Here is a 25,810-nt window from a genome sequence, read left to right as displayed (position 1 = left end):
CTGAGTTCAACACTCTTCTCCCCACTTATCAAACCCTAGGCTGCCTCATAACCTGAGGGTGGCAAGGGCTTTATTTCTGCCTTGAACTAATGCTGCATAGGTTGGCTGTGCAGTGTTGCAGGACACAAGAAACTTAAGTCTCAAAACACAGCCCTGTTTTCACACATTTGCCTGAAAACCGGACAGGATAGCTACAGAGACATGCCAAAGTACTAACAGATATTAATTTCTGCCTTTCTTTGAACTTGTTGAAAAATTGACCCTCTTGAGGACTGGCTGACTTTGTAGGAGAGTCTGCTGCACTCTGCTTCCAAAAGCCTCAACGCATTCCCTAATGATAAGAGTACCTCTACTGCACTTTGAAAGGGATGAGCAAAAGGACTCCAAAGAAGCCTGTTGTCCTGATTTAAAGAAGTAAATAGAGTCTTTGCAGGATGTTCTGCAAGGTTCTTGTAGGCCACGAAGGCAGGGAGGTGCATCAGCTAAGACCACGCATGGCCCTGTCCCTCTGCTTGTAGAATAGACAAAGAAAGGGCATCTTGGTTTCAAAACCTTCCTGACAGAATCATTCCACAACATTCAAATCCAATTAAGCACAAGCACAATGAATCAAGCACTGCTTTTATGGTGAGTCCTTCTCCAGCAAGGTCTGTTACATAGCTCACTCTACCTCCATTCCTTCACCTGAATAAACTTTCTTTTACGCGCTTATGACACAGCCAGCTCCTAATCCTGCTGTGCATTTATGTTACTAACTTCCCTTAAAACTGCTGATAAAAAGTTTTAACCAAGGCACAATTAATGACACTAGAGATCTGACAATGGGAAAAAAACCTCTGCTCTGTGTTACAAACTGTTTAACATTACTTCTGCTAACAATAGTTTTTGCATGCAATTTTGGACATTTCTGCTCAGCGTGGGCAGAGATTTAAAGGTTGCCACAGTCTTACTGACAGATTACTCTGAGAATAACCAACCCCTTTTTAGGCTAGGAGTTAAAAAAAGGATCCCTTGTTTCCCTTTGCCAGCCCACACACCAAGCCCACCAAACAAGCAGGTGCCGTGGCTGGCAGCAGCCTCCTCTGCACCCCTGAAAGTGAAGGGGGAGACTGTCAGAGCCTCCAAGGAAAGGGAACAGTTGGGAATAAGGTAAGGAAAGAAGCACAGCATGCCAGCTGCTGCATATCTGGCAAGTCCTTTACTCACTGTGCTTTCATGCTGGTCATATCCTATATCCTCAATAGCTCGGATGTTGATGATGTGGATCCCCTTCTCCTCAGCAGGCAGGCAGGAGTATTTCTTGTTCACCCTCATGCCTGTCTCGTCTGGAACCTCACTGAGGTCGTCAGGCAGAAAATCCACCCCATGAAAATCACTGTCTGCGTCTGAAAGGAAAAGGAACAACTTCATCAAGACACTTTAATCCTAACACTTGCTCCTCCCAGAGCCACCCAAGCTGAGACGTATCCTGTTCCTGCCTTCAGCTACCAATGAGCCTCACTGCAGAGCTCCCACCCCCCTTGCTTTGGTCTGGGAGCCCGTGGCCCTGAGCTCAACCTCCTCCTCTGAGGAATGCTCCCCGACATCCCCACCATGGTGCTATCACACCAACTAAGTGTACTTTCCCTCAGGTACACATGTACTGCATAGAATGTGGTGAACCGTTCCGACTCACATGGACTTCTGAATATCAGGTTTACTCAGTCCTACTCTGCCAGGCACCCTTAGTGTTCCTACTTAGTATTTAACTCTATAGTGGGCTAAAGGATTTCATGTATAAATTTCACTACAAACAGAATCACCAGCTAACTCTTGAAAAACAAACTATTGCTTGCATTTGTACATTAATACACGTATATGTACATTTATACATGCAATGGAAGGCAAAGTTTTCCAAGATTTGATTTACTTTGACGCTGAAGCAAAATATTGCAGAGCTGTGCCTTTTTCCAAACCCTTTGGGAGCAGGATTTGCTTGTCTAAGGAGCAAAGATAAAGCAAGAATTTTAGAATTTAGCCTTGAGAAGATACTAAATTAACTTTCCCCCAAAGACAAACAAGAAAAACATGCAGAGGAGCACATTCTAGCAGCTAGGCTGCACAAATCTGTTGCTGCAGCTTGCCCAACGCTCTGCCTCTGGAACAGGGATCAAACAAAACCGTACACATTACGCACAGTGCCTCTGGTCCTAGGACATAAGTAGCCCCTTAGAGAAATGCTCCCTTTCTACCTACTGACTTTAGGATGAGGTGATGAAAGACATCACATTTTAGCCAGCTATTTCTTAGCCTAAGGGAATGCTGCTCTACACCCAATGATCTGTCTGAATATGATGGAGCTTCAGGGGTTGCATGGCAAAGAAGGCAGGGGAGATCGCATTTCCCAGCAGGTTTGTGGAAGGCATGGGATGCAGAACATCTGATGAGGTGCAGAGTAGGGATGCCACCTCACGGGTCTTGACAGGCTGAAGAAATGCAGCCTCATGAAGCTTAGCTAAGTCAAATGCAAGGTCTGCACCTGGACAGGAGTTAGCATGGGCAACACCTGCACCACAGGATGAAGGTGTGGTGCTTCTTATAAAGAGAAGATCACTGGGTAAGAAAGCCAAGTTTCTATGGAACCATCAGTCATGCTTCTCTGGAAATAGCAATTCTCATAAGTTTATGGATCTTCATTTCAGTCCCCATACTTAGGAAATCTGCTGTCCCAAGCAACATTCAACAAGCTCCACATTTTCCCGGGGTTGTTAAGGCATTCTTAGGAACTGCAGTATTCAGATCTGATGTCTGGTATCCACATCCTCCCCACTCCTGACCAATTAACACCATAACCTTTGCACAGAGCTAGGGCAGCAATTATCCTTGTGTATTTCATACGTACAGCACGTAGCACATCTCTGCACATATGTGCTGCCATTGCTGCTATCCCTGGCTTTTCCTTAGAATTCTGAAATAGTTATCTCCTAGCTCACTCCTTTGAGTTTGGGACAGGATTCTCAAACTCAGTAAATCACTTGAACAGTGATTTGTAATATTCAAATAATCTTCTTATGGGATAATATAGAAATGCACACAAAAATCAGGTGTCTAATGGGAGCAACTAGCATGATGATAACAATTCCCTACACATCTCTGCTCTGTTTTTCCCCAGCACACACCTGCGCATGCACAAACTCCATGAGCACTCAAGTACTTATACATATGTAATCAATTCTATATTCCTTTTTTTTTTTTTTTCTCCATAGCTTTAAAATACATAATAATACAGCAACTTTTGGAACTTTGAACACGTAACTACCTATATTTGGATTTGGAAGAATGCCTGAAATAATTTTCTAGAAACAATAGCTTAAATGCTATAGAACTCCTCTTTCCTTCCTCTTGCTCTGACACATGTAGGAAATAAAACCTAGGTACTCCACCAGATCACAAAGATCATTAGGAGTGAAGTGTTGATTGCTGACTTATTGAATCTAAATATTTTTTGTGCCTTGTAATGGGTCTGTGAACTGAAAAGCACTAGATTAGAAACCACAGTTAGGATGAAAAACATTTGGAATGGAAAACCACAAGCTTCAGTGAGCCCAAACAAACTCCCTGTGCTCTGCTGAGCTTCTCAACTGTATTTGTTAAGTCTGCAGTGCAGAACAAGGAGACCTACTCCGGTGATTCAGTGCTATTGTGTAAGCCCAAGCAATCAGCTGTCCGCAAGCATATATTTACATTTCTGTTTACGCATCAGTAGCCTGGCAATATCTGAAAGAACAAGTGCTTAAGGTAGGCAATGAATCATAAAATTTTGGTTTATTACGACTACTGGAAAAAGATGAGAAATGGTGAGAACAGCATTGATACAATCTTAATTACAAGCAGTTTGATTTCTGTGCTTGAAGGTGATGTCAGGATTTAAGGCTAAGTAAAGCCATCCAAGCCACTTTGGTAATTATAAACGCACAAGGATTACAAGTAGTTCACATATGCTGATTTGGCAAAGGTCAAAGCATTCTGTTACAGAACATCTTTTCATACAGGACACAATATTTTAAAACCTAAGTCTATATTTTGAGTTAATCATATTAAATAACGACAATAATTTAATCTCAACTTAAATGTATGTTCTAAATTATTTATGGCAAGTTAGCAGACACAGAATGAAGAGCACAGAGCATGTTGGCATCCTAATTCAGCTACAGTCACATCTTAATCTCTTTGTAGGGAGCTGAAAGAAAAGGATTATCGTGACAATTGCTGGCTTCGCTGCCTCCTAACATTGACTAACCCACTCTTTTCTATTACTAACCAGAAAGTGCTACAGCAAAGTCTTGAAGAAGTGCTTAACATGTTTCAGCACAGCCATATGAAGAGCTGCCATCTCGCCTCCCTTTCCACAGCCGATAGTGTTCCAAACTCCGTAGATTTCAAGACAGTAGAAACTCCTGCTATTGTAAACTCAGACCCATCCAACACTTCTATGCATTATTAAGTATTATTATGGAATTATGGAATCACTTCAGTTTGAAAGGACCCTTATAGGCCACCTGGTCTAACTCCTTTGCAATGAACAGGGACACCTAAATTACATCGGATGCTATAAGCTCCATCCAGCCTGACCCTGAATGTCTCCAGGGCTGGGACACCTATCACCTCTCTGGGCAACCTGTGCCAGTGCCTCATCGCCCTTACTGTAAAAAATGTTGTCCTTATATCTAGTCTAAATCTCTCCTTTTTAGTCTGAAACCATTTCACCTTGTCCTGTCACAACAGACTCTGCTGTCTGTCTCCCTCATTCTTATAGCCCCCTCCCCTTTAGATATTTTGTCATTTCTTAGTATTTGGTATGAATTTCAGAAAACCCCATCAAATATACAGTTCCAATTAATTCTGCCCCTGAACCTCCTGTGAGTATCTCACTCTGAATAATACAGGAAACAAGATAACATTACTAAAAAATACTTGGAAACATCTGCTTCTTTGTGCAACTTTCAATTGCAGCTGCAAAACATCCTCAGGCAAGCTCCTCTTAACGCTAATTAACAACAAATTTTCTACCACAGAAATCTGGCACACTATGCTGTAACCTGCACCCATTTAGACAGTGCCTCTTTCTTCGCCAAACTTCAGTGATCAGGTGAACAAGAGCTGAAAATCTGCTCGAGAAGTAGATGCATTTTTCCCACTACTGCGCCTCAATCAACTACCTTATGAATATCATAGTCATAATCTCTTATAACCATTAAATATTAAAATAAATGGAAAACGGCATCATTCTCACAATGTAGTTTTAAAGAACCATCTGGCTCTGGATCTAAAACAAGGCTGAGTACATTTAAATAACTGAACAACTATTTCACCGCTCAACATGAATGCCACAACGCAGCTGAAGTCATCTCTTATCTCCTCTTGCATTCTTTTTTTAGGGAGTATGCTTAAGAAAGTGGCTAGAACAAAAAGTCATAAAGACATCTGAGCTAGCTGTCCCAGTTTTTCTCAATAAGGAAGAAGCAGGACAGTTGTAAGACTGCATGATTTAAGATTTTCTAATGTCCAGATTGTTATCTTTTTGCTTTATATAAGTACTCATTGAATTTGGAAAGAAAATTCGAGGATCGTGCAGGATACACTCCTTGAGCTTGAGGTTTTAAAGAGCCAGGAGCCAGAGCACCACTTCTTCCCAGCAGCCTCTGAAACACTTTTAGATCCCTTAAACTCAAGGCATTTCTTTCATATGAATTGTGATGGAAAAGTGCTGTGCGTGGTCTCTGAAACTGATAGTGATCCCACTGTGATGGAGAGGAGAAAAAGTCACTCACACACGAATATTTGTTTAAAAAAATAGAAATATATATACACAGATATAAGAAAGTTGCATATTTTGTTTATACTATGCTTTTTCTGAAGAAGAAATACCAGTGTAGCAAAATATTTGGTACTTTTCTGTTTGGATGCTTTTGTGTTTTTTAAACTTGAGCAGATACAAAAAACTTCTCAGTGTGTTTTTGCTTAATATATATTGCCCCCTAGCAGCAGAATCCTCCTTCAGCACAGCCTCATCCATTTCTTTACTTCCCTTATTGCCCATATTCAAAGCTACAGGTTAATGCTTGAGCTAGGAAAAGAAACAAATAAACAAGCCCTCACAATCAACTCACCCATTACTACCTCCTCTTTCTTATCTCATACCCAATACACTGAAAGGCTCACTGGTCAGATTTGGAGCCTGAAATCCCTGCTTCGTCCCCAGGAGAAATAAGGTAAGGCAAATGTCAAGGAAGCCTCAGGCGTGCCAGCCCAGCAGCGCGCCTCATTGCTGACCTATGGGTCATTCCTCCTGACCCACTAAATCCCGCTGCAGGCACGCCAGCGAGGATACCCGCTGCTGGCACATGGGGAGGGCTTTTTTGGGAGCCTGACACCTGTTTACGAGGCACTGGCCGGAGCCCAACATCCCAATGAGGAATCGCTGCACTCTCCAAGGAGTGCTTGTACATGTCCTGAACTTTTGTTCTGTTCAAAGTCCAGGAGTTGAGAAGTGATTAGATTCAGATCCAGGAGCATGTGATGCAAATCTCCCCTCACATCTGCTGGCAGCCAGCTGTGGCCTCAGGCTGCACCACTTCAGAGCACAGGAGGCTGCCCCAGTGCCACTAACAAAGCATGCAAAGGGCTGCTGTAAGAAGCAGCCGACCTGTCCGTGAGCAAGGTGACTACTTTCAGCCGTGTCGACATCTTCCCAAGATGTGACTCCCTTTTCCTTTCATCTCCTGTGACATCCTGCTCAGTGGGACACTCTGGAACTCACCCATCTCGGTGCTTTTGCATTTATTTTAGGACTTGGCCACAGCCTGGGTCTGCACAGAGCATTACCTTAATGAAGCGAACAGACAGGAGGGCACGATCCAATTCATTAACAATAAATAAATAAATAAATCAAAGAGTGATATCAAATGAGTTCCAAGGACAGCCTCCTCCCCAGAACAAAAATATTTCCAAAGCAGGGCAGTCTCCATACAGCTGAAGCTGATAACTTCATTAGGACTACCAACTACACAGCAGAGCCCATTCAGTGCACCCACTGTTTGTGAGCCTGAAAACCAACCTCTGTCACATGGGTGAAGGAAAGGACACTCCCAGCAGGATTATTTGAAACGTGGGCTCAGGCACATTTCTCAGTACTGGATCAGCTGCGGTTCTCTAGAATGGGGCTGCAGCTTTCCCAGAAGGCTGTCACAGCTTTAAAGTTATTGATCTATTATTATCAGCAACATGTTAAAAGAAGGCTGGACAACTATGGCATCATTTCTATTTCTGCCCTTCTATTTTCGCTTATAAAGATTAATTGGTGCTGTTTGCAGCGCTGCAGCCCCAAGTTTGAACACACCTGATCTGATACAGCGCCTGTGAAATCAGAACATGTCGAACCAATTACCTTAAAAAATATGACAGAAAAATGAACCTTTAGGGTGAACATGCATTTTCAAGGACCAGTAAATATAAATACTACTGGGAGTCACAGAAGTTATCCTACCAAGATATGCAGACCTTGGAAAATCCCACATTTTATAAAAACAAAAAACACACAAAGCCTTTTCCCATACACCCACCTAAGACAGAGTGCACTTTTTCCCCCCAATTACCAACAACTATTTCATGGTTTATTAAGTACATCTGTTTTCAGACATGCTTCTAAAATAGGAAAAATCCAGCACACTTACTCTTCTACCACTAGACACTGGAAAAATATTTCAGATTTGCTACTGCTGCTATTCCAGGAAAAGCATCATTGAGGCCACGCTCCAGTATAATGCAGATTGTTCTTTGCAAACCATCATTAGTTTTATAAATTATTTACATATTTCTGTAATTTGATAGCATTTGACTGTAAAATAGACAAAAAGAGCAAGAATTCTGCTTCTAGTTACTTTGGTACACATACAGAACAATCTTTGCAGTATTTTCATGTTTCAACCAGTTTTAATGAGAATAGAAACACTGGCATGATTCACCAAAACACACTGGAACTAAAGACTGTAACCCTCTTTCTTACAGAAGTTACTGCTGCCTCCCAAAACACCTGCTGATATTTTCCTTGGATGCACTCTGCAACATCACATCCTCAAACATGTCATGGGAACAGGAAGGTGCATTACATAAGGAAGACCAATTGTCTGCCATGGATGCCCGTAGGTATGTTTTGAAGGGTTATGATGCTAATTATTTTTGTTTGCATACTCCAAGGGAAGGCAATTGTTTCCAATGAGAGCACTAAGATGAAAGGAAAAGGTTACTAAAGATACTGTAGGAAAAGTACCAGTGTGCATTGGGACAACATATATCTAAGCTCTCATAGCAACTTTTAAAAATATTTAAATACATTTAAAGTATTTCATGTATTTTTCCTTCCCAGACTATTAAAAATAGCTCTTCATATTAAAAATGGAGGATCTATTAGGTTTACCGCAAAGGTATCATTCGTAGACTGCAACCTTGGACCAAGGTCAGAGCACATAGTGACCGGTAAAGCTGTTCTCGATACAAAAGATTTCCAATTTCTAATCTTGAATCATCAACGCTTATGTTTAAATTCCTATTTATCAGCGTCACAAGGGCATTCAGATAGCACAGATTTAGGCATGAAGACTCACAGCAGCTGATGATTTGTTGTAGGAAACAAAGCTTCTAAAATATGCAGGGCACCTCTTGAGATGCTGCAGTTCCTTGGACCTCATCATAAGACTAAATATTCTGGAAAGTTTTGCCTAACTTGATAAGGATGTTTTTGACTACAGTCACCACATTCAGCAGTTGTAGCTCCCCTACACTCGCATTCAAGGAGCCAAGGACTCCCCCATCTGAGTCAGCCTGGGTGGAGTCAGGTTCTATATGGCAAAGCTCCACATTATACATGTTATTTGGGTGTGTCTGAACAGGTGGAGCTGATTTGATAGTGAGGTGGCGGTAGGCAATTTTCAGGCCAGGGCCCAGGGTAGCCTCAGCTTTGTGCTATTTGAAATGCCTTTCCACAGCTGATAGAACTAATAATCATATGCTGAGCAAAGACTGAAGACATGCTGCCCAGGCTTTAGGAAGCATTAAGATCCTGCAGTTTTAACTTGGATACAGAGAAACACTGCAATCAACTCAATCAATCCACTGCAAAGTTTCACTGGCAAATGATATAATCTTTATCTCACATCAGGCAGGTGAGCACAAATGAATGGGGGAAAAATGCTATTAACTCTTGCCTGAGAGAATTCCCATGCAGTCCCATGTCTTAATGAACCGAGTTTAGGCATGCCAGAGGCACAAGGCCTAAGGAGTCACTATTGCAACCAAGCGGGCTCTTTGTTTTTAAGGAAGAGCTGGGATCTAACTGCCATAAGGTGCCACAAGTCAGCTAGCTTGCCCTGTGCCTGAGGATGCACATGCTACAGATACTCCAACTTAGTACTCCTGATAGTCCTGTCCTGAATTGCAAAATTCTTGGAGTAGAAAACTAATCTGAACAAAGCCAGCTTCCCTTCAGTTCTGACAAGAGCAAGGACAGGGCCAGGACCCTTTTAAGGCACATCAAGACCCCCAGATTAAAGGCAGCTTGAAATGTTTGAGAGGTGTGCATTCCTCACTGTTTGGCCATCAGCAGGGAAGCTGGTAGTGACAGCAGCACTGAGCCCAGACTCACCAAGTTTCCTCCGTAATGAGCTTCTGATGATCTTTACTATCTATTACATCCTCATATCAAACAGGCAGTCAAGACCTGGTCCAAGTGTAAACTGATGCCACGTAGGTTTTGTAGCAGATTCATTAAAGAGTGTGAGTTACTCAAAGGAACACTGGTCAATCCGCTTTTACTACAGAAGACCGAAAAAGAGGAAATTGCCAGGAAATCTGTGTTGCATATAGAAAGCTAAGAAGCAGATCCAAAAAAGCATGGAGGGTTCTTGGGGCTGCTACAGGTGGTCAGAGCAACCTCCCCGCTCTGGGTTTTATTCCTAAACTGCTCTTACATGTTTGTGTTGCAGCAACAAACAACTGTTCTAATGTCACACAATTACAATAAGCACTAATGAAACCAGAATAGAAGAAGGGCAACTGTAGCTCAATATTCTATCTCAAAAACAGTGAGATAAAAAGAAAAAGAGCTGTTTCTGTCTTGTTCATTATTCTTTCATCATCCATGAAAAGTGATCAAGAGCTGGGACAGCAACCAGCATTCAGGCATTAGTCTTGCTATGACATACTCTCAATACATGTACAAGCCCTCTTTCCTTTAGGAAAGAGCTCTGAACAGCATAAATGTTGGACTCACCAGGACATAAGCTAGAAACGATACAGTTTGAAACAGTGCCTCTCTCTTGTAGACAAAGATTCTGTTGATTCCCAAATTTAGCTATTCCATTATAGTGCAGCAAGCGAACAGCATGAGCCTCTCCTGGACCATACAATGTAAGACTCGACCAAAAATGCTTTCATTTTATTTATAGTGCACAAAAAACGTACTGCTCCCCCTTAGAGAACAAGGTGTCACTAGCAAAACTGATAACCAGAAGGTGATGAGACATTAATGAAACATAATCACGAAGTGGACCAAAACCCATGCATCAAACCCACACAGCCCACAGTCTGAAGATATTTTGGGTAAGAAAGGAAATGGGGATTCCTGCCAAGAGCCAGAACTTGACACAAAGGCAGATATACAGAAAAAGAGAAAACATTATTTGTTTTCATATTTCCTGATGAAGACATTGAAAATGATGTAATCATGATATGTGGAGAGGGCCAAGATTTCATCCTAGAATTTAAGAGGAATTTATTTTCCTCCATGTGTGATTAAGTTTGCAAGCATAAAGCAAAAGTTTTACTAAGGTTTTCTAAAGTTTTTACAATTCATTTGCTGTGTTTTTTTTTTTTTTTTTTTTTTTTTTTTTTTAATGAAAACGTTCTATTCATTTATCTGGTAAATGTTTATAGCTCAGTGAGAAAAACTAAACAGTGGAATAAAACAGAATTAAAATTTAATACACCACATCTTCAGGCACTGAAAAACGATATTCTGTATGAAAAAAAGTTCTTACTTTACCAAAATATTTGGAACAATTATTTATTTGGATACTGTCTTTTAAGGTATCTCCTATTCCATAAACTTAAAAAAAAAAAATACATCATAAGCTGCTAATTGTAAGCTTTATCACATACTCTATCTTGGTTGGTAATTACAGCCAGTTTACAAAAAGCATGACACATTCTTCTAGCTTCAATTCTCATGAATATTCGGTTTATTTATTTAAATAAAATTACTCATACTCTTTAAAAACTATCTCAAAGGGCTCACTTTTTAATCTAAAATACATTTAAGAGAAAAAAAGAAATGTTCTTCTCCCTCATCACAGTGATTATGTCAACACTGGAACTGGAACAAAGGAATGGAGGGCAACTAAATAAATATAAATGAAGTTGATGCAGTTCTGAACTTTCTTCAAATCTGAGATAGCTCTCTCGTAATGTCCTTGAACTGTTCGCTTTACTAACCTTTTGGGTTTCTGGAACTTATAGCTGTTGCTATTTTCTATTATGACTGGCTAATATTCTGTGAAGTGATGTGATAAAGCAACAGTGGTTACAGTGGAACAGGTGCCATAATGCTGGATCAGCTATTGCTCAGTGCATTAATTTGGGAGTCATATGATATTTAAACATTTCAATCAGCTGCAGTGGTTTAAAAAAATTTCAAGCAGTTAAGCATAAATTTTTGTTTTCATACTGCTACTCTTCAGACCAAAGTCAAGATGAAGGCACCTTTTCAGTAGCTGCTCTGGCAGACATTCAGATTTGATTTCAGAATACAGACCCATTTGGCCACCAAAGCCTGAAAAAAAAGAAAAATTACTCTCCAAGGAATGGAAATTTGTTTCATGCCAATACGGAAGCCATAGAGGAGAAGCAGCAACAATGTGTGGGACAAAATACTGCTACTGAATTCCCTGGTTTCATAGCTTGTAAGAAAGCATACGTGACATAAATCGGAGGGGGCTTGGTTAGAGAAAGCTAAGCACAGGATCATAGAACGACTGAAGTTGGAAAAGGCCTCTAAGATCATCAGGTCCAACCCAACAACCCATCCCCACCCAAGCCATGTCCCTAAGTCAGATCCCCCTGAGTAGCAGCATCCTTCAAAGAAGCTCCTCAAACAGCAAAGAAGAAATAGAAAGTTTTGTACACCACTAATACTCATCTCAAGGATATTAGTGCCCTAAAACACTGGATGGTGACAGCACCTTCAGATAACATAGTTATCTGAAGAAATATTTCAGCATTACAACATGCAACAAGTTTCTGAGTCTGTTTTCTTCACAGAATCACAGAATTGCCAGGGTTGGAAGGGACCTCAAGGATCATGAATCTCCAACCCCCCTGCCACATGCAGGGCCACCAACCATTCCACCTAATGCTAGACCAGACTGCCCAGGGCCCCATCCAATCTGGCTTTGAACACCTCCAGGGACGGGGCATCCACAACCTCCCTGGGCAGCCTGTTTCAGTACCTCACCACTCTCTCCGTAAAGAATTTCCCCCTGACATCCAACCTATATCTCCCTTCCCTCAGCTTAAAACCATTTCCCCTTGTCCTGCTGTCACTCACCCTTTCAAAGAGTTGATCCTCTTTGTAGGCTCCCTTTAGGTACTGAAAGGCTGCAATGAGGTCACCCCGCAGCCTTCTTTTCTCCAGGCTGAACAAGCCCAGCTCCCTCAGCCTGTCCTCATAGGGGAGGACCTAATTTTAGCAGGAGGCTGTCTTCTCTTTACATGAAATTAAGTCGTCTTTCTTGTTATCATTCATCTCTAATTGCATTCTTCTAGGAAGTATTTATAACACAGATCAACAATTTATATCCTTTATTCCTTGCCTGCAGGGCTGATTCTTGCCTGCGAAGCCCAAGTGACCATAGACAGAAACACCACTACAAGACAACTCCTGGCAAGGTGGTTCAGCAAATGCTTCAAGGAAACTTCAGAGAGCACGGAAAATCTTTTTGATTAATGCTCTGCAATTGTAGAGGCTTAAAGTACACAACAAAATTGTATTTTGTAGAAAACCTGTGCTCTAACGTTAATGAAAAGTACAAGCTGAGATATGACTTGACCAGGCGCAAAGCTGAAGAGTGTCAGCTCTCATGTGAGAAGATAGCTGCTTAGACTAACGCTGTCACCCCAGAACATGACTTGCCAGCTGAAAGAAAATACTACATCCAGGCTGTGCAGCAATTCCTACAGTACCCTATCAGGACCCCCACTATCAACTGCTTTTTCTGCTAATCCATCTGCTTATTAACGGGGCCTCAGGGTCTTGGAAGGGACTTGGTCTGTGACCTTTTAAAAAAGATTTAGGAAGCCAAATGCCAAAATCAGCCAATTAGAAAAAAATCTGCATCTGAAATGCTGTTTTGCATGGGAAATAATTATTTGCTGGTTTGACAGACAGGATTGTATCTTGCTAATCTTGAGGCTTTTTAGTACTTGTATCCTGTTTGACTCCTCTCCTTTTGCCTATTTATTTTGGAAATTTATGGTGTAACTCCCAGAGGTTTGGATGGCATATTGCATGCCCACTTCAATAAACACTCCAGAGTACTGCTTAAATATGGAAATGCAGCAGCACAACCAAAGTGGAGACGTGCCTTAGGAAAAGAGGGAGGGAAAGGAGATGATCTGCATATACCCATATGTATGCAATTAATTCAGCCACACCAAACAGTTGTAAAATTTACGAATTGTAAAACATTGATTCAATTCAGAAAATAAAAATTTGCACTTAGCAATGACCTTTAGGACTCTGTTCTTCTGAACAGAGCCCTGTTGCTTCATCAGAAACTGAATGTAACCAAAATAGGCATGCTGGTAGCCTCCCATTAGTCACAGCCCTCACGGGTGCAGAACTTGCTGTGACTTCGAGCAGGGATGCCAAGTTTCTGCTACTTAGAATGCCTCAATGTCCCCACCATTGGCAAGATGTTCAAAAGCAAGGGTCTCTGAGTTGACTGCTCTTGAGCTGGAGTCCCTCTCTTCTGGTTTGTAGGACACACGTAGTTTTTACCATTTACTCCTTACTTCATAGGTGACAAAGTCTAGGCAGTTTCTGTAAAGGTTCCGATGACACTGAAGTTCTCAAACTTTTCAGAATGCATGAAATGTAGCCAAATACAACGTGATAATCCCCACATGGTCAAGCAGTTCTTCTGTTTTCTAAATCTGATCTCTTGCTTAACCTCCTTTAAGAAATACCTCCTCTCACAAACAGAACTTACTGTCCACAGCAAGGACATATGACTCCCCCTACTGAAACAGGTAAGGATCATTAGCTCAGACTCTTCTGAGTCTTTATACTATGCCTTATGATGGTTCCCTCCAAAGAACAGTTTTGATTTTTCTTGCTTGGTCTCCAGAAAATCTCACCCGCTATATCAGCTCATCTCTCACGGGACAGTTAGGGGACAACCCTCTGAACATATGTTCTTTGGAAACCAAGCAGAGATTGGTTTTACTGCAACTACAATTCCAAGTTGCTGGACTGCTGGAGACTCTTCACAGTGATGTGAGAAGCTGCCAACGCAATGCAGCTGAGAACATCTGGTAGCAGCATGGGTGTTCTCCAAATAGAACAGCACATATTTAAACTGTGCCAATCCAACCCATGGCTAACACCTTATGAATAAAACTACATTGACTGGCCATCCTGTGCTCAAAAGCAACAAGACTTCTCAATTTTAAGGAACATCCACAAAAATGTCTTTCCTATGATTGTAATTCTTTTACAAGTCCATCAAGACTCTAAGAAAACTGGTATGCATTTTCTGCTCAAACACAGGCTGTTCATAATCCTCTCCAGAGGTATCACATGTTAGTTCTGTCTAGCATTGTAGACATTATAGGGCTCCTTTCTTCTATGTCAGTAGATCACAGCATAACTATCCATCTCTGAGGCACATCTCAGAAAAAGGGAAATTTTAGATTACATCAAGCAAAGTATTTCTGGTGAAAATCAAAGAGCAACAGCAGTGATCCTCTGGGATACACTTCACATTTTTCGTCACCCCTTTTCTAAGTGGAAGCAAAATGACTGGGAGGAGCAGTGATAGATGGAGAAGCTTGTCTTTCTAGAAGATGAAGAAAGAAATTTAATGTTTTAAGCTACAAAGCTATCTAGATGGATTCATTACCTACTTTGCCTTCTGTTGGGTGGCTAAGCAGCCAAAGGGCAATGAAGAACAAATAAAGTGCACATATAACCACCTAAATGGTTTAAACACTCATAGATGGTCCAGAGGTGACACTGGATCCAGAAGCATGCCTGAGGTTCAAGTCGGCAATGGAGGAGAAAAAAAAAAAGAAAAAAAAAGAAAAAGAATACAAACTATTTTTATAATGGTACTTGCGAAATTTATGAATGGGGTTCTGTGATGTAGTTGCCCGAAATAGCAAAGATTTGGACATGATGACCCTGGAGTTCCTGAAAGCAGCTGGCACACAGGCCATATGCGCACAGAAGGTTTCCCACTGCTTCCATTCCCCTCCTGTAACACAGACTTTTCCCTCCAAGGTCCAAACAAATATCAGCATTAACATAAGGATCCGCAGAACAGGGCAAGGATAATGAATGTTCCCCTACATACAACAATTCTACCTAGAAAATGTAATGGAAATTTGCAAACTCAGTAGGAAATGCCACTCAGACTACTTTCTTCTAAGATGTATTTTAATGGGTTTCTTTTCATTTTTTCCACTCTTCTCTCAGCTTTGTATGATCTTCACTTTTCTTGCAGAAAAATGCCCTAGACTGCATGTAGTATGCCAGCTGAGAATTTTCCACCCCTGAGAAGAATTGTATCACCATCTCTTGCCTTCACCACTCAGTTTTTTCCCCCCCACAACATATGATGTTGTGGATTTATGCTTAGTTTGCGACTCCCAGATCCTTTTCTGAGGAACTGCTCGTTATTCAGCTAATTATTCCAACCCAGATGAAACAGTCTGCGCTTGTCTGGTTCTCAGCCCAAGCCATGGGAGCACATCCTTTTCCGGGAAGATAAGCAACAACAAGTCTGTGGTTTAACGATGTAGGATTTAAGGCTGCTAGCACCAGATCCAAAACTCCACAGTCACGTAACACAGAATGTAGAACTGTATTGCTCCAGGTTTTTCAAAAATAAGTTTTTGCTGTGGCAATATGGTATCGGCTTTAGTTCAGATCTATTACCAACTGTCCTGCCATAGCCAGCCTAATTTTGGCATAAAAGAACAGAACTACCGTTAACTCTTGCTTGGGTGCTTTGCTGAATTTGAGAGCTGCACGTGCTCAAAGTACACCAGTACTTTGTGTGATCTGATAGCACATAAATCCAATATCTAAAATCATGGAAGAAGGGCAAAAGTTCTTTTTTGACATAGCTTTGTAGATACTGGATGAGATTCTTTTCTGTAAACATGACAGTACATCTGATGCAAGATAAGAAAGAGAACTTACAGTGACACATACGCTAATTACACTGAAAAACAATCATCACTCCAGAACAGATAATACTGAGAAATGAATACTAAAGGAAACTTCGATGTACTTCTTAGATAACTGTGGTACTTTAAAACTGGATTCTGTTCAAACATTTGAAACATCTCAGTCCGAGATCTACAGATCAGATTGAGAATGTGTTGATGTGCAACCAGATTTTAAAATAAATACATGGTGGAGCAGAATACAAACACAGATTATTGGTGGTTTTTTTTTGTTGTTGTTGCTAAAAAAAAACCCTTTCTTCAGTTAGAACTCCCTTTGTTCAAACAGCCTTAAAACCACTTCCACTTTATGTAAGCTAAATCCAGAATTTGCAGTAGCCGTGCTTAACAGGCAAGCCTGCAGCCTGGATTGCTGAGATGTGTGTTGACTCGGTGCAATGTGAGTCGTGGGTGCAGCCTGGGTGAGACTGCTGGCTCCTGCTCTAACCACTTGGCCATGGGGCCTTCTTTACACAGAAGCTGAAAATAAGTAAGTAAAATTAAGGACACGGGACACCAACCATGGAGGAAAACACAAACCTAAGCATGTTTAAGCAGGCAATTTGTCTTGCTGATGCTATGTGAAGATCTTAGGTTGGAAAGGAGTGATTCATTACTGAATAACTTGTATCAAGCTGAAGTGTTCCTGAAAGAATCTGTGTTCCATTAATGATAAGGATGAGGTACAACACCACAAAGTAAAAGGACAGAAATGTGGAATACAATTAATTATGTTCCTAACTAGCACTAAATTATTTTTCTTTCCTTTAACACCCTTCACCAGAACGTCACCTATGACATACCTAAAAAGACTTCTTCAGTTTTTCTAAGACAGGAACTGAGTTAAATAAATGAATTCAAGAGCCACCAAGTGGAGGAAAAAAACCAACACATTATTCCAAAAGCAACAACCATCAGTCCCTCAATCTACACAATAAAGAATGCTAATATGCTATATTTCTTTTTTGCTCTGCAGTCAAACTACCATAAGCAGAATTTCTCTCTACTGTGCAACAAATACTCATGTGACTTTGAGAGCCTCTGGTTTCACAAAAAAGCATACAGTAATTTTCAGTATACCATGAAAAATTCTGAAAATTGATTCAACACACAGTACATCTTTTTTTCCCCACATTTCCAGCTACATTTCCTGTACTGTTACCTTAAAAATTCATAGGAAAGCCCCAGCCAGGGGTATGGGGAGCACACATGGATGGATCACTCTTATGTGCTCTACAAAGAATTAACAAAAAGACGCAGAGTAAAATTTTACAACACCTATATACATATGTAACATATATACCTATAGGCTATAGACTATAAAACAGTATGTGCTCTCATAATTACTCCATGTGACCAAGCTGTGCTAGCTCCTATGGTAAATGACAAATTTTTTTTGTTTTTATGGTAGATTGTAAATGAAACTTACCATTACATTTAAACGCTTTGAAGCTGGAGAAGATCCCATCTTGCTCGTCCATCCCCAAGAGAGGATTCAATCACACTGCTGGGCAGAGACCAAGCTTGCATCTAATTGCTCCAGGGACAAGCCCAGGACGTGAGCAGATCCATGTTTTTGCACAGCACCACTCACGTGCCCTGCGTTACATACATGCCCTGCAAACTGCAGCTTGCAAAAGGGAAGCAAATTAACCAGCGGCTCTTTTTAACACAGCCAACCTTAAGGACATCTGAACCGAGGGCACAGCTTGGGGCATCAAAGGGGAGACAGGGCGCTCTCAGTTGCAGATACACACGGGCTTTCTGCCACCAAAATGTCCCCACTCCATTCCATCATGTTATTCTCAAAGCAGCTGCTGCCCACTGGTGCTGCCCAAGTGTTTAATTACACTGTGAGCCTGCTGCTGCCTCTGCCTCACACAGAGAAGGGACGTGTTTGTACCAACCAACCAACCACCAGCACCAGCACCAGCACCAGAAACACGTTGCATGGCAAGGCCCGGCCTCTGGGCCCAGGCAGCATCATGGCGGCCATCATCCGCAGCACAACTCTCAGCTCACCCCTTCCCTGGCATAGAGGCACCTCCTCACTGCTTGGGCCTATAGTCAAATCCTAGGGAGGCCTTAGGACCCTTCTGCAAACACAGCATCTCTGAAGCACCCTGAGCAAGTGGCACATGAAATTTGAACATGTATCACTGCAAACGTTGGCTCACCATGCCCTTGCCTTAAGAGGCAAAGGAATCAACTCTTGTTTTCCTTTTCAGGATGTAACATCAGCTGGTACCAAGGAAAACAGACATGGAAATACTTCTGTACAGCCCTTTCCAAAACATCTGCATCTATATCCCAGATGACAGAACAAGTTCACACGCTGTACGATGCAGGGAGCAGACAAGGGATTTCTCCCTTCAGGGCAGACATTTTCCAGTGAAGGGGCAGCTGGTGTTTCCTCCAATTACCTGCATGCTTTCACTCAGCTCCAGTGAGTGGAAAACACTAATAGGAGGACTTACAAATCCTGCAGTTTATAATTCTTCTGGCCCAAATCTGTTACTTGCATACGAAAATCAAGCAAGACAGCATGCATCTTCTCCTTCTCCCTAACAGAGTTCCTGGATCCCCCGCTGCAGGCTCCTAGGCAGCAAGCCCCGCTCACACAGAAGTTTAAAAAATAAAAATAAAAAAAAAATCAGAGCGCTCCCTAAGTTATAACTACAGCTTTAATTACATTCCACTGTCATTATAATTTTTCTTTCAGTTGCTCTCTTTGGCCTGTTTTCAGTGACTGCCTCTTGCAGACGTTTCCAAACTGTAACGCATGCTTTAGTGACTATCAGTTTCACTTGCTCTTTACTTGACTTTTTCGCCAGCAGTAAAATAGGAGTGAACAGTCTATAAGTTTCTTCCTCGTAAAGCACTGTACAGCAAGTTTAAATGACAACCTTCTCTTCACCACTTTTGGAAAGACTCAATGCAGCAGTGGGGTTTCATGTAGCATGGTCCTCCTCCTGGATGAGATAACTAGGCTATGGAAGGCCATAAGAGAAGACGCCGCAGAGAGCTGTGAAACAGGATGGAAGAGTGGAAGTGAAACATTAGCAGTGTCAGACATCTGTCTTCCATTTTGGTGAGGTTATAGAACACTCATAGGCTCCAAAGAAGAGCTCTTATCCAAGCTAGAAGACTGCTCTGCAATGATCTTTCCTGGGTCACTTAAACTCTCTCAATTAATAAATGAGCTATCTGCAATTGCCAGTTACACATTCATCTGTTTACTTTCACAAGCAGCTGGCAAGAAATGACAGGGCAGTCATTTAAAACTGTAAGAATATTACATAAGTTAATGTTGAAAGCAACAGTGTCATCAATTCCAAGGACAGGCAAAGGCTGCATGTTCCAGACCTGTAAGCGGTCAATCGAGTATTTCAGCAAGAGGATCAGAGAATAGCTCTTGGGTTGGAAGGGACCCAAAAGATCATTTAGTTCCAACTAGAATGGTGAGTGCAGAGTAAAGAGCCACAAAGGGTCCTAGAGGGGACAACCACACTGCCCAGAAGAGCTGAGGCCTTGCTGCTCAAATCACATTCAGCGGAAACCAAGATGTTTTACTGACCTGTGGGTTCAGAAACACTACATTTACATTCATTATGGCTTGAATTCATTTGGGGAGATGCAGCCTGAAGGAACACTCCAGTGTATCCATGGTGGATAGCTATGGCATTCCAATTCAGTAATTATTGTAACGAGCATCATCTGCCATGTCTGTCTGCTTAAGATGGGAACCTAGAAGAGAGCATCTTCCCAGGTGCAGCCTCTCTGGATAGCTCTTATGTTCCTGTGTTGGTCTCTGGAGGACTCTGGTTCCTCCTGCTCCCAAGCTCTTGTTCTGAGTGGGAAGCAGGCTGCTGCAGCACAGCTGCCCTCCTTCCCTACCTCTGCTCATCCTCTCCCCCCACCCCCTCCCACTCCAAGCATGGAAAGTAACAGAGCCAGAGCACCCTGAATCTCTCAGGTGATAGGCACAAGCAGGCAGCAAGGGATCAGCTGCACTACTACTCAGTTTAAATGGTTAAATCTCCTCTTCAAAAGCACCCTTCAGATAATCAAAATTTTAGGCATCTGGTCCATCACAGCACAGCCACACGATTTGGAAGCCTGGTCTAGCCCCAAAGCTGGGGCTGGCAGGAACAGCGGTGCTGCAGCTGGCCCTTACTTCCCCATACTCAAGTGTTATCTGACCAAAGAAGGAAAAGAAAGGAAAAAAAGAGAAAAATCTGGATTCTTGTAAGCAGATCTCGGGGGCAACTCAGGAATATCATCTTTTTCCAGGGGACACTTTGCAGAGCAGGGGTGCTTGCGTTGCTGTTGTGTGTGTGTGCGTGTTGTTTCTTCAATGAAAATGGGTAAGTATCCAGAGAGGGAAAAAAAAAAAAGAAAAAAAAAAAGAACAGACACAAAATTAAACAATCTACCTTAAAATAAACTCTGCAGTATTATCTGTCTCTTGTCAAAAGTTATTAGTGAATAAAAGTGACAGACTGTCTCCTAAGATACATCCCATGTCCAAGCGACATACCTAACGCTTGTCAGAGACTTCCCTCTGCTGATGTGTCTGCTTATCCTTAGTGCCCACGCTTCTTTCATTGCAGTGCATTCTTATATGGTGGAAGCGCTTGATTTATTTGCTGAAAGGAAGAAAATACTTTTTTCCCCACCTAATTTTACTCTTCTGATTCTACAGGTCTTTGTTCCTCATAAAACAGAAAAGTTCTCGACTAAAACCAGACTCCACATAATTATTTTTCCTTAAAAATAGAGTCAGTAAAACTAGCAGATGCAAACAAAAAATGGAAACGATCTATCAAAGCTAGCAAACAGGTCTTCCTTTGCTGCACATTCCTCACGTTAAAAAATTACTAGTGGTCAGTATTAAAACCAGACAAATTGCACGGTGCTTTGGGGAATAAGGGGATAAAACAACTCTCGTAGACAAGTTACAGAAACAGATGAACAAGATGTTGCCTCGGTCCAGACAGCAGTTATCTGTTGCGAGCTTGGTGTCTGCTCTCCATCCCTCTCTGAATGTTTCAAGCAGGGTCTCTGTCTAACATTCCAAATCAAAACTGAAAATTCAGACCCAGCCAACTCTGGGGGTTGTTTGAAAACCGGAGTTCAGCCACAGCTTTGATGTGGTTGTGGACTGGGTGCATTCCCATGAAGTTTTAGTTCTTGTTGAAGCTGCAGAAGGGCAGAGCAAGGACACTCGGCACACTCAGGAGGAGAGTTCTACCATGAGGGCACTGTGGAAAGTGTTTGCTATGTGGTGGCATATACTGTACAACCAGAAACATTCAGAGATGAAAAAAAATAGTTGAAGAGTTGTAGTTCCTGTTAGAATAAACTTTAAATGAAAATTAAAACAAACTAATAAAGTGAACTGCAGATTGGACAAATTGGGAACAAACCAAACTGCCTGGTTTTCATCCATCCAAACAAAAGAGGAACGTGCAAAGTCACTATGATCCTGTCTTCATTTCTTCACAAGAAGCCATCCTATCACCAGACCCTGCATCCCTGTGCTGCATCAGAGGGTCACAGAAGGACACCCTTGCATAGCACTAACGACAGGAGACAGCTCCCACAATGCTCAAACCCACCTGGTTGATGGAAAGATATTATCAATTTAACCTTAACCTTCATTTAGACAATAAAACACAGTTTTTTCTTTTGTTTCTTCATCTATTAGTTGTTGGGAAACAACATAAACTGTGCCTTCTTCATATTGGCAACACCTACTTTTATTTACATTTAACTTAATGCAACTTCTGTGCTGCCAGATAACAGCCACACACTTCTTACCCATCTCTGTGACCAGCCCACAGTACAGAGTACCTGCAGGTCACTCTGCCATTTTCAACTGCTCTGCAGAGCACCCAAATATCAGCAGAATGCTTCTTCAACATATTGCACCATCCAGCTGCACAGCCAGTCTTCAAATTGCAAAGGAAGATCCCCAGCATATCCCCAAGGTAGCACAGGAAGAAGACGTCTTGTGGCTGAGCCCTAAGGAGCCCCACGGTCACAGAGGATTTCAGCTTTTGATAGGATTTTAATCTAAACCATATCTGACTCCATGACTTCAATGAAATTTTTATGTTCTGCATCAAAGCCAAAACTGGCAAATTAAAACAAAGAACTTGACACCTACAGCATCCAATACACAAACAACTGATTGTTTCTATAGAAAATTAGAGAACAGAGAAACTGAAGTAACTAAAAAAAAAAAAAAGGATCCCTAATTCTGTAATAAAGGCCACATGGTCTGCTTTGCTGAGCACAGAACTGGAAAGGTATAACCACTGGCTTTAACCAAGTATTACTGCTGATGCCATCCATGGCTGTGAGCCATTTTCCTCCACCTCAGGACATGTTCCTGGGTCTCAGTCAATGGGAACTCCAGGACTCACCTTACTTAAGAGAACATACAGGGAATTAAATACTGAACACTGATGAAACACTGAGCGGGCTTGCTTCAAAGCAGGAACTCAGGAGAAATACAAAAGAAAATCAGCACTATTGCCTGAACTTAAGATATTGAACTTCAATCTCTTATCTGTACTCATTTCAACCATTTTGGTTTGGGTTGTACACAGACTTATTCTGTACTTCAAATTTGGAAAAAGCTTTGTAAAGCAAACACCTAATGGAAATGGCATGTGGAAGTCAGATATTACAAATATCTTTTGTGAGATTTAAATCACCACTACACCAGACTCTGAATTCTAACCTAATTTGGTAGCAAGCCAATATTCTGGACACATCTTACAAACAGCATGATCCCAAACTCAACTTGATCTCCAGAGCCATGACCATATGCAAAAAGTCTCCGAAAAATAACCCTGGGATTGAAAGTTCACACAAGGAGAAGCGCTTGCAAAGGTTTTGGATGCAAGCTGAAATCCCACTTATTACATATATTTTATTGTGGAAAAGGATGTGGAAACACAAAATAAGTTAAAATGATAAAGAGACCTGAATAGAAAATCTGTGGTTATAAATGGAACAGTTGCAGTAAGCGGACAGTTCTGTACATCCACATCTGTTCCAGTTCAAAGCAGTTCATGTGAACCAGGGGAAGAAACTATTTTTTCTCTTAGCTCCACTGCTCTGGACCTATCTGCTTCAGGCTAGGGCAGGGATTAGGAAGAGGGAGAAACCACCACTGGTGCACTGGCTCATTGTTCAGAGTTTTAACAAGATGGTGCAGGGACTGCTCATCTCCCATTGCCTTTCCCCTCTCCCCCCATTTAAAACACTTTCCAAAAAGAGCAAAAGTATTTGCAAATACTTAAGGCAATTAAAGCTATTTGTTTTTGCTAAAAACCAAGACATTGGTAACTTAACAAAACCTCTGTTTTTGCTTCTCTACTCACAGATAGTTTCCGTTTCACAACTATCCCTTCTGGGGCCACTTTGATGATAACGTGGGAAAAGCAGGCAGAATAGCCAAACAGGGAAATAAATATATAAAAATAGCAAGACTGCTCCAGTACTCATTCAGGTTCCAGAGGAGCTCAGATTTCCTGCCTGTGGATGTCTGAGACTCTTTCCCTCCATGCCCAAGTTCAGTCTCTGTTTCTGTGATGGCCTGTTTTCTCCCCTTTTGGAATCTTAAAAATAAAATAGTAAGAAAGAAAGTGTCTGGGAAAAGGATGTGGTGCAGAGAGCCACGATATCAAACTTGGCAGAAGCTGAAGTCAGCTACCCATTTTATATTGACAACACCACCAAACTCAAGAGGAAGGACCCTCCCCTGCAATAATCTGGTTATGAGAAATCAATATTTTCCTACTTCCATGATTAAATGACAGCCTTCATGTACCCTTCACGCAGTGCCTGATATTTAAATGTCTTAACAAAAAATAAAATAAACTTTTAAAAAATTAGTTGTTCACACAGAGGTTGAAATACATTCACTAAGGTTCCTGAATTTATTTTCCACTTGCAAAAACATAAAAGCTTCTCGCAAGTGAGTCTCCGTAGGAAACTCCTGCAGCTGACAGACCACATGCACACGCCAGTCAATACAAAGTAATTGCTGGACTGGAATCAATTGCAGGCTCCCAGGAATTGCTTCAACTGGATTTTACTTGAGAGATTTAGTGCTGTAACTAGCGAGATGCTGAGCTCCTCAGATACCACTCGATGTGTGCATCCTTGCCAAAATGAAGACAAATGGTAAAGCTCACACTGAGACCTCGAGCAGAGCTCATCAGAAGCCACCCATTAGGCAAGAGATCCCACGCCTTGCCACCATCCATATCTAAAGAAGATCCTCCACGTTCTTCTTCCATGAAATAATTCTCCAAGCTCCTCAGAGAGATGTCTAAGTGAAGAAGCAGGATTTTATGGCAAAATACTGCTCACACAGAATGGCAAACATACTACAGGTTTCCCTCAAAAATCCAGGGGCACGGATGCTATCAAGACAAACAGTTGCCCACTTTTTGCCAAAATCAGGGCTATTTGCCTGCTTAAGTGCTTTACTGGACAAGGGCCAGAGGGCACAGCAAATTGCAGGATACAGCCCCTATAAACTATTCTGAGAAAATATACTGAAGAGAAGAAGGGAAAGCTTTCATTAATTTATATTATAAAGACAACAAAGATGTTGTTTTGGAAACAAGAGTCTGGCTGTTTTAACTGGAAATTTGCTAGCACAATGCTACAAGGACAAAGTTTAAAAAATAAAGTAATTCATCCGCCACTTAGAAACTATTAGCCTTAAAAGACTCAAATTTGATGTCTGTATCTCTGGTATGATACTAGGATGCTTAAAATCTAAACTCAAATCTATTTCTGCTCTTCCATTGGTAACCAGGATGTGTTGTTTTTTGGTGTTTTTTTATTATTATTATCCAACTACTTAGTTATCCTGCCAGATGAACTTAAGTGTAGCAAATTAATTGATAATACTCTAATTGCAGCACACAGAAGACAGGCTATTAGAGTGGTATTGATGTGCACAGTTATCTTGCTGTAGATGATCAGTTGTTACTCCTAGCCTTTCAGTCCTCAAGAAGGCTCTGGACTGCATATTTAAAATATAAATTATTTCATTTAAACTGACATGCAGCTGTCCCCTGCAAAGTAAGCAGCTGAGAGATCCAGCATGACCTGACAAAACTCAGCTCTGGACAGTCTGACCCCTTTTAAATTTGGGGTAGACACACACCACTCTTTCTTCCACTCGCACCCACGTAATACATGTGGCTACGCCCTGGGCAAGCGTTATTTCTCTTAG

The 25,810-nt window shown here is 41.5% G+C and overlaps 1 protein-coding gene across 6 annotated transcripts in view; it reads right to left on the bottom strand.

The window, feature by feature from the left end:
- ANO1 (anoctamin 1) overlaps positions 1–25,810 on the bottom strand; it is a 78,195-nt gene that overhangs the window by 39,876 nt on the left and 12,509 nt on the right. For all 6 annotated transcript variants that reach the window (XM_031593305.2, XM_090140744.1, XM_031593304.2 and 3 more), the window contains one exon: positions 1,207–1,385. In XM_031593305.2, coding sequence (XP_031449165.1) covers positions 1,207–1,385 — 179 coding nt within the window. The remainder of the gene's footprint in view (positions 1–1,206; positions 1,386–25,810) is intronic.

The sequence above is a fragment of the Phasianus colchicus genome, chromosome 5 (genome assembly GCF_987193195.1).
Source record: "Phasianus colchicus chromosome 5, bPhaCol1.hap1.1, whole genome shotgun sequence".
In the NCBI taxonomy this organism is placed as follows: Eukaryota; Metazoa; Chordata; class Aves; order Galliformes; family Phasianidae; genus Phasianus; species Phasianus colchicus.
The sequence above is the reverse complement of the archived record's forward strand: the minus strand, read 5'-3'. Positions and strand labels throughout refer to the sequence as shown.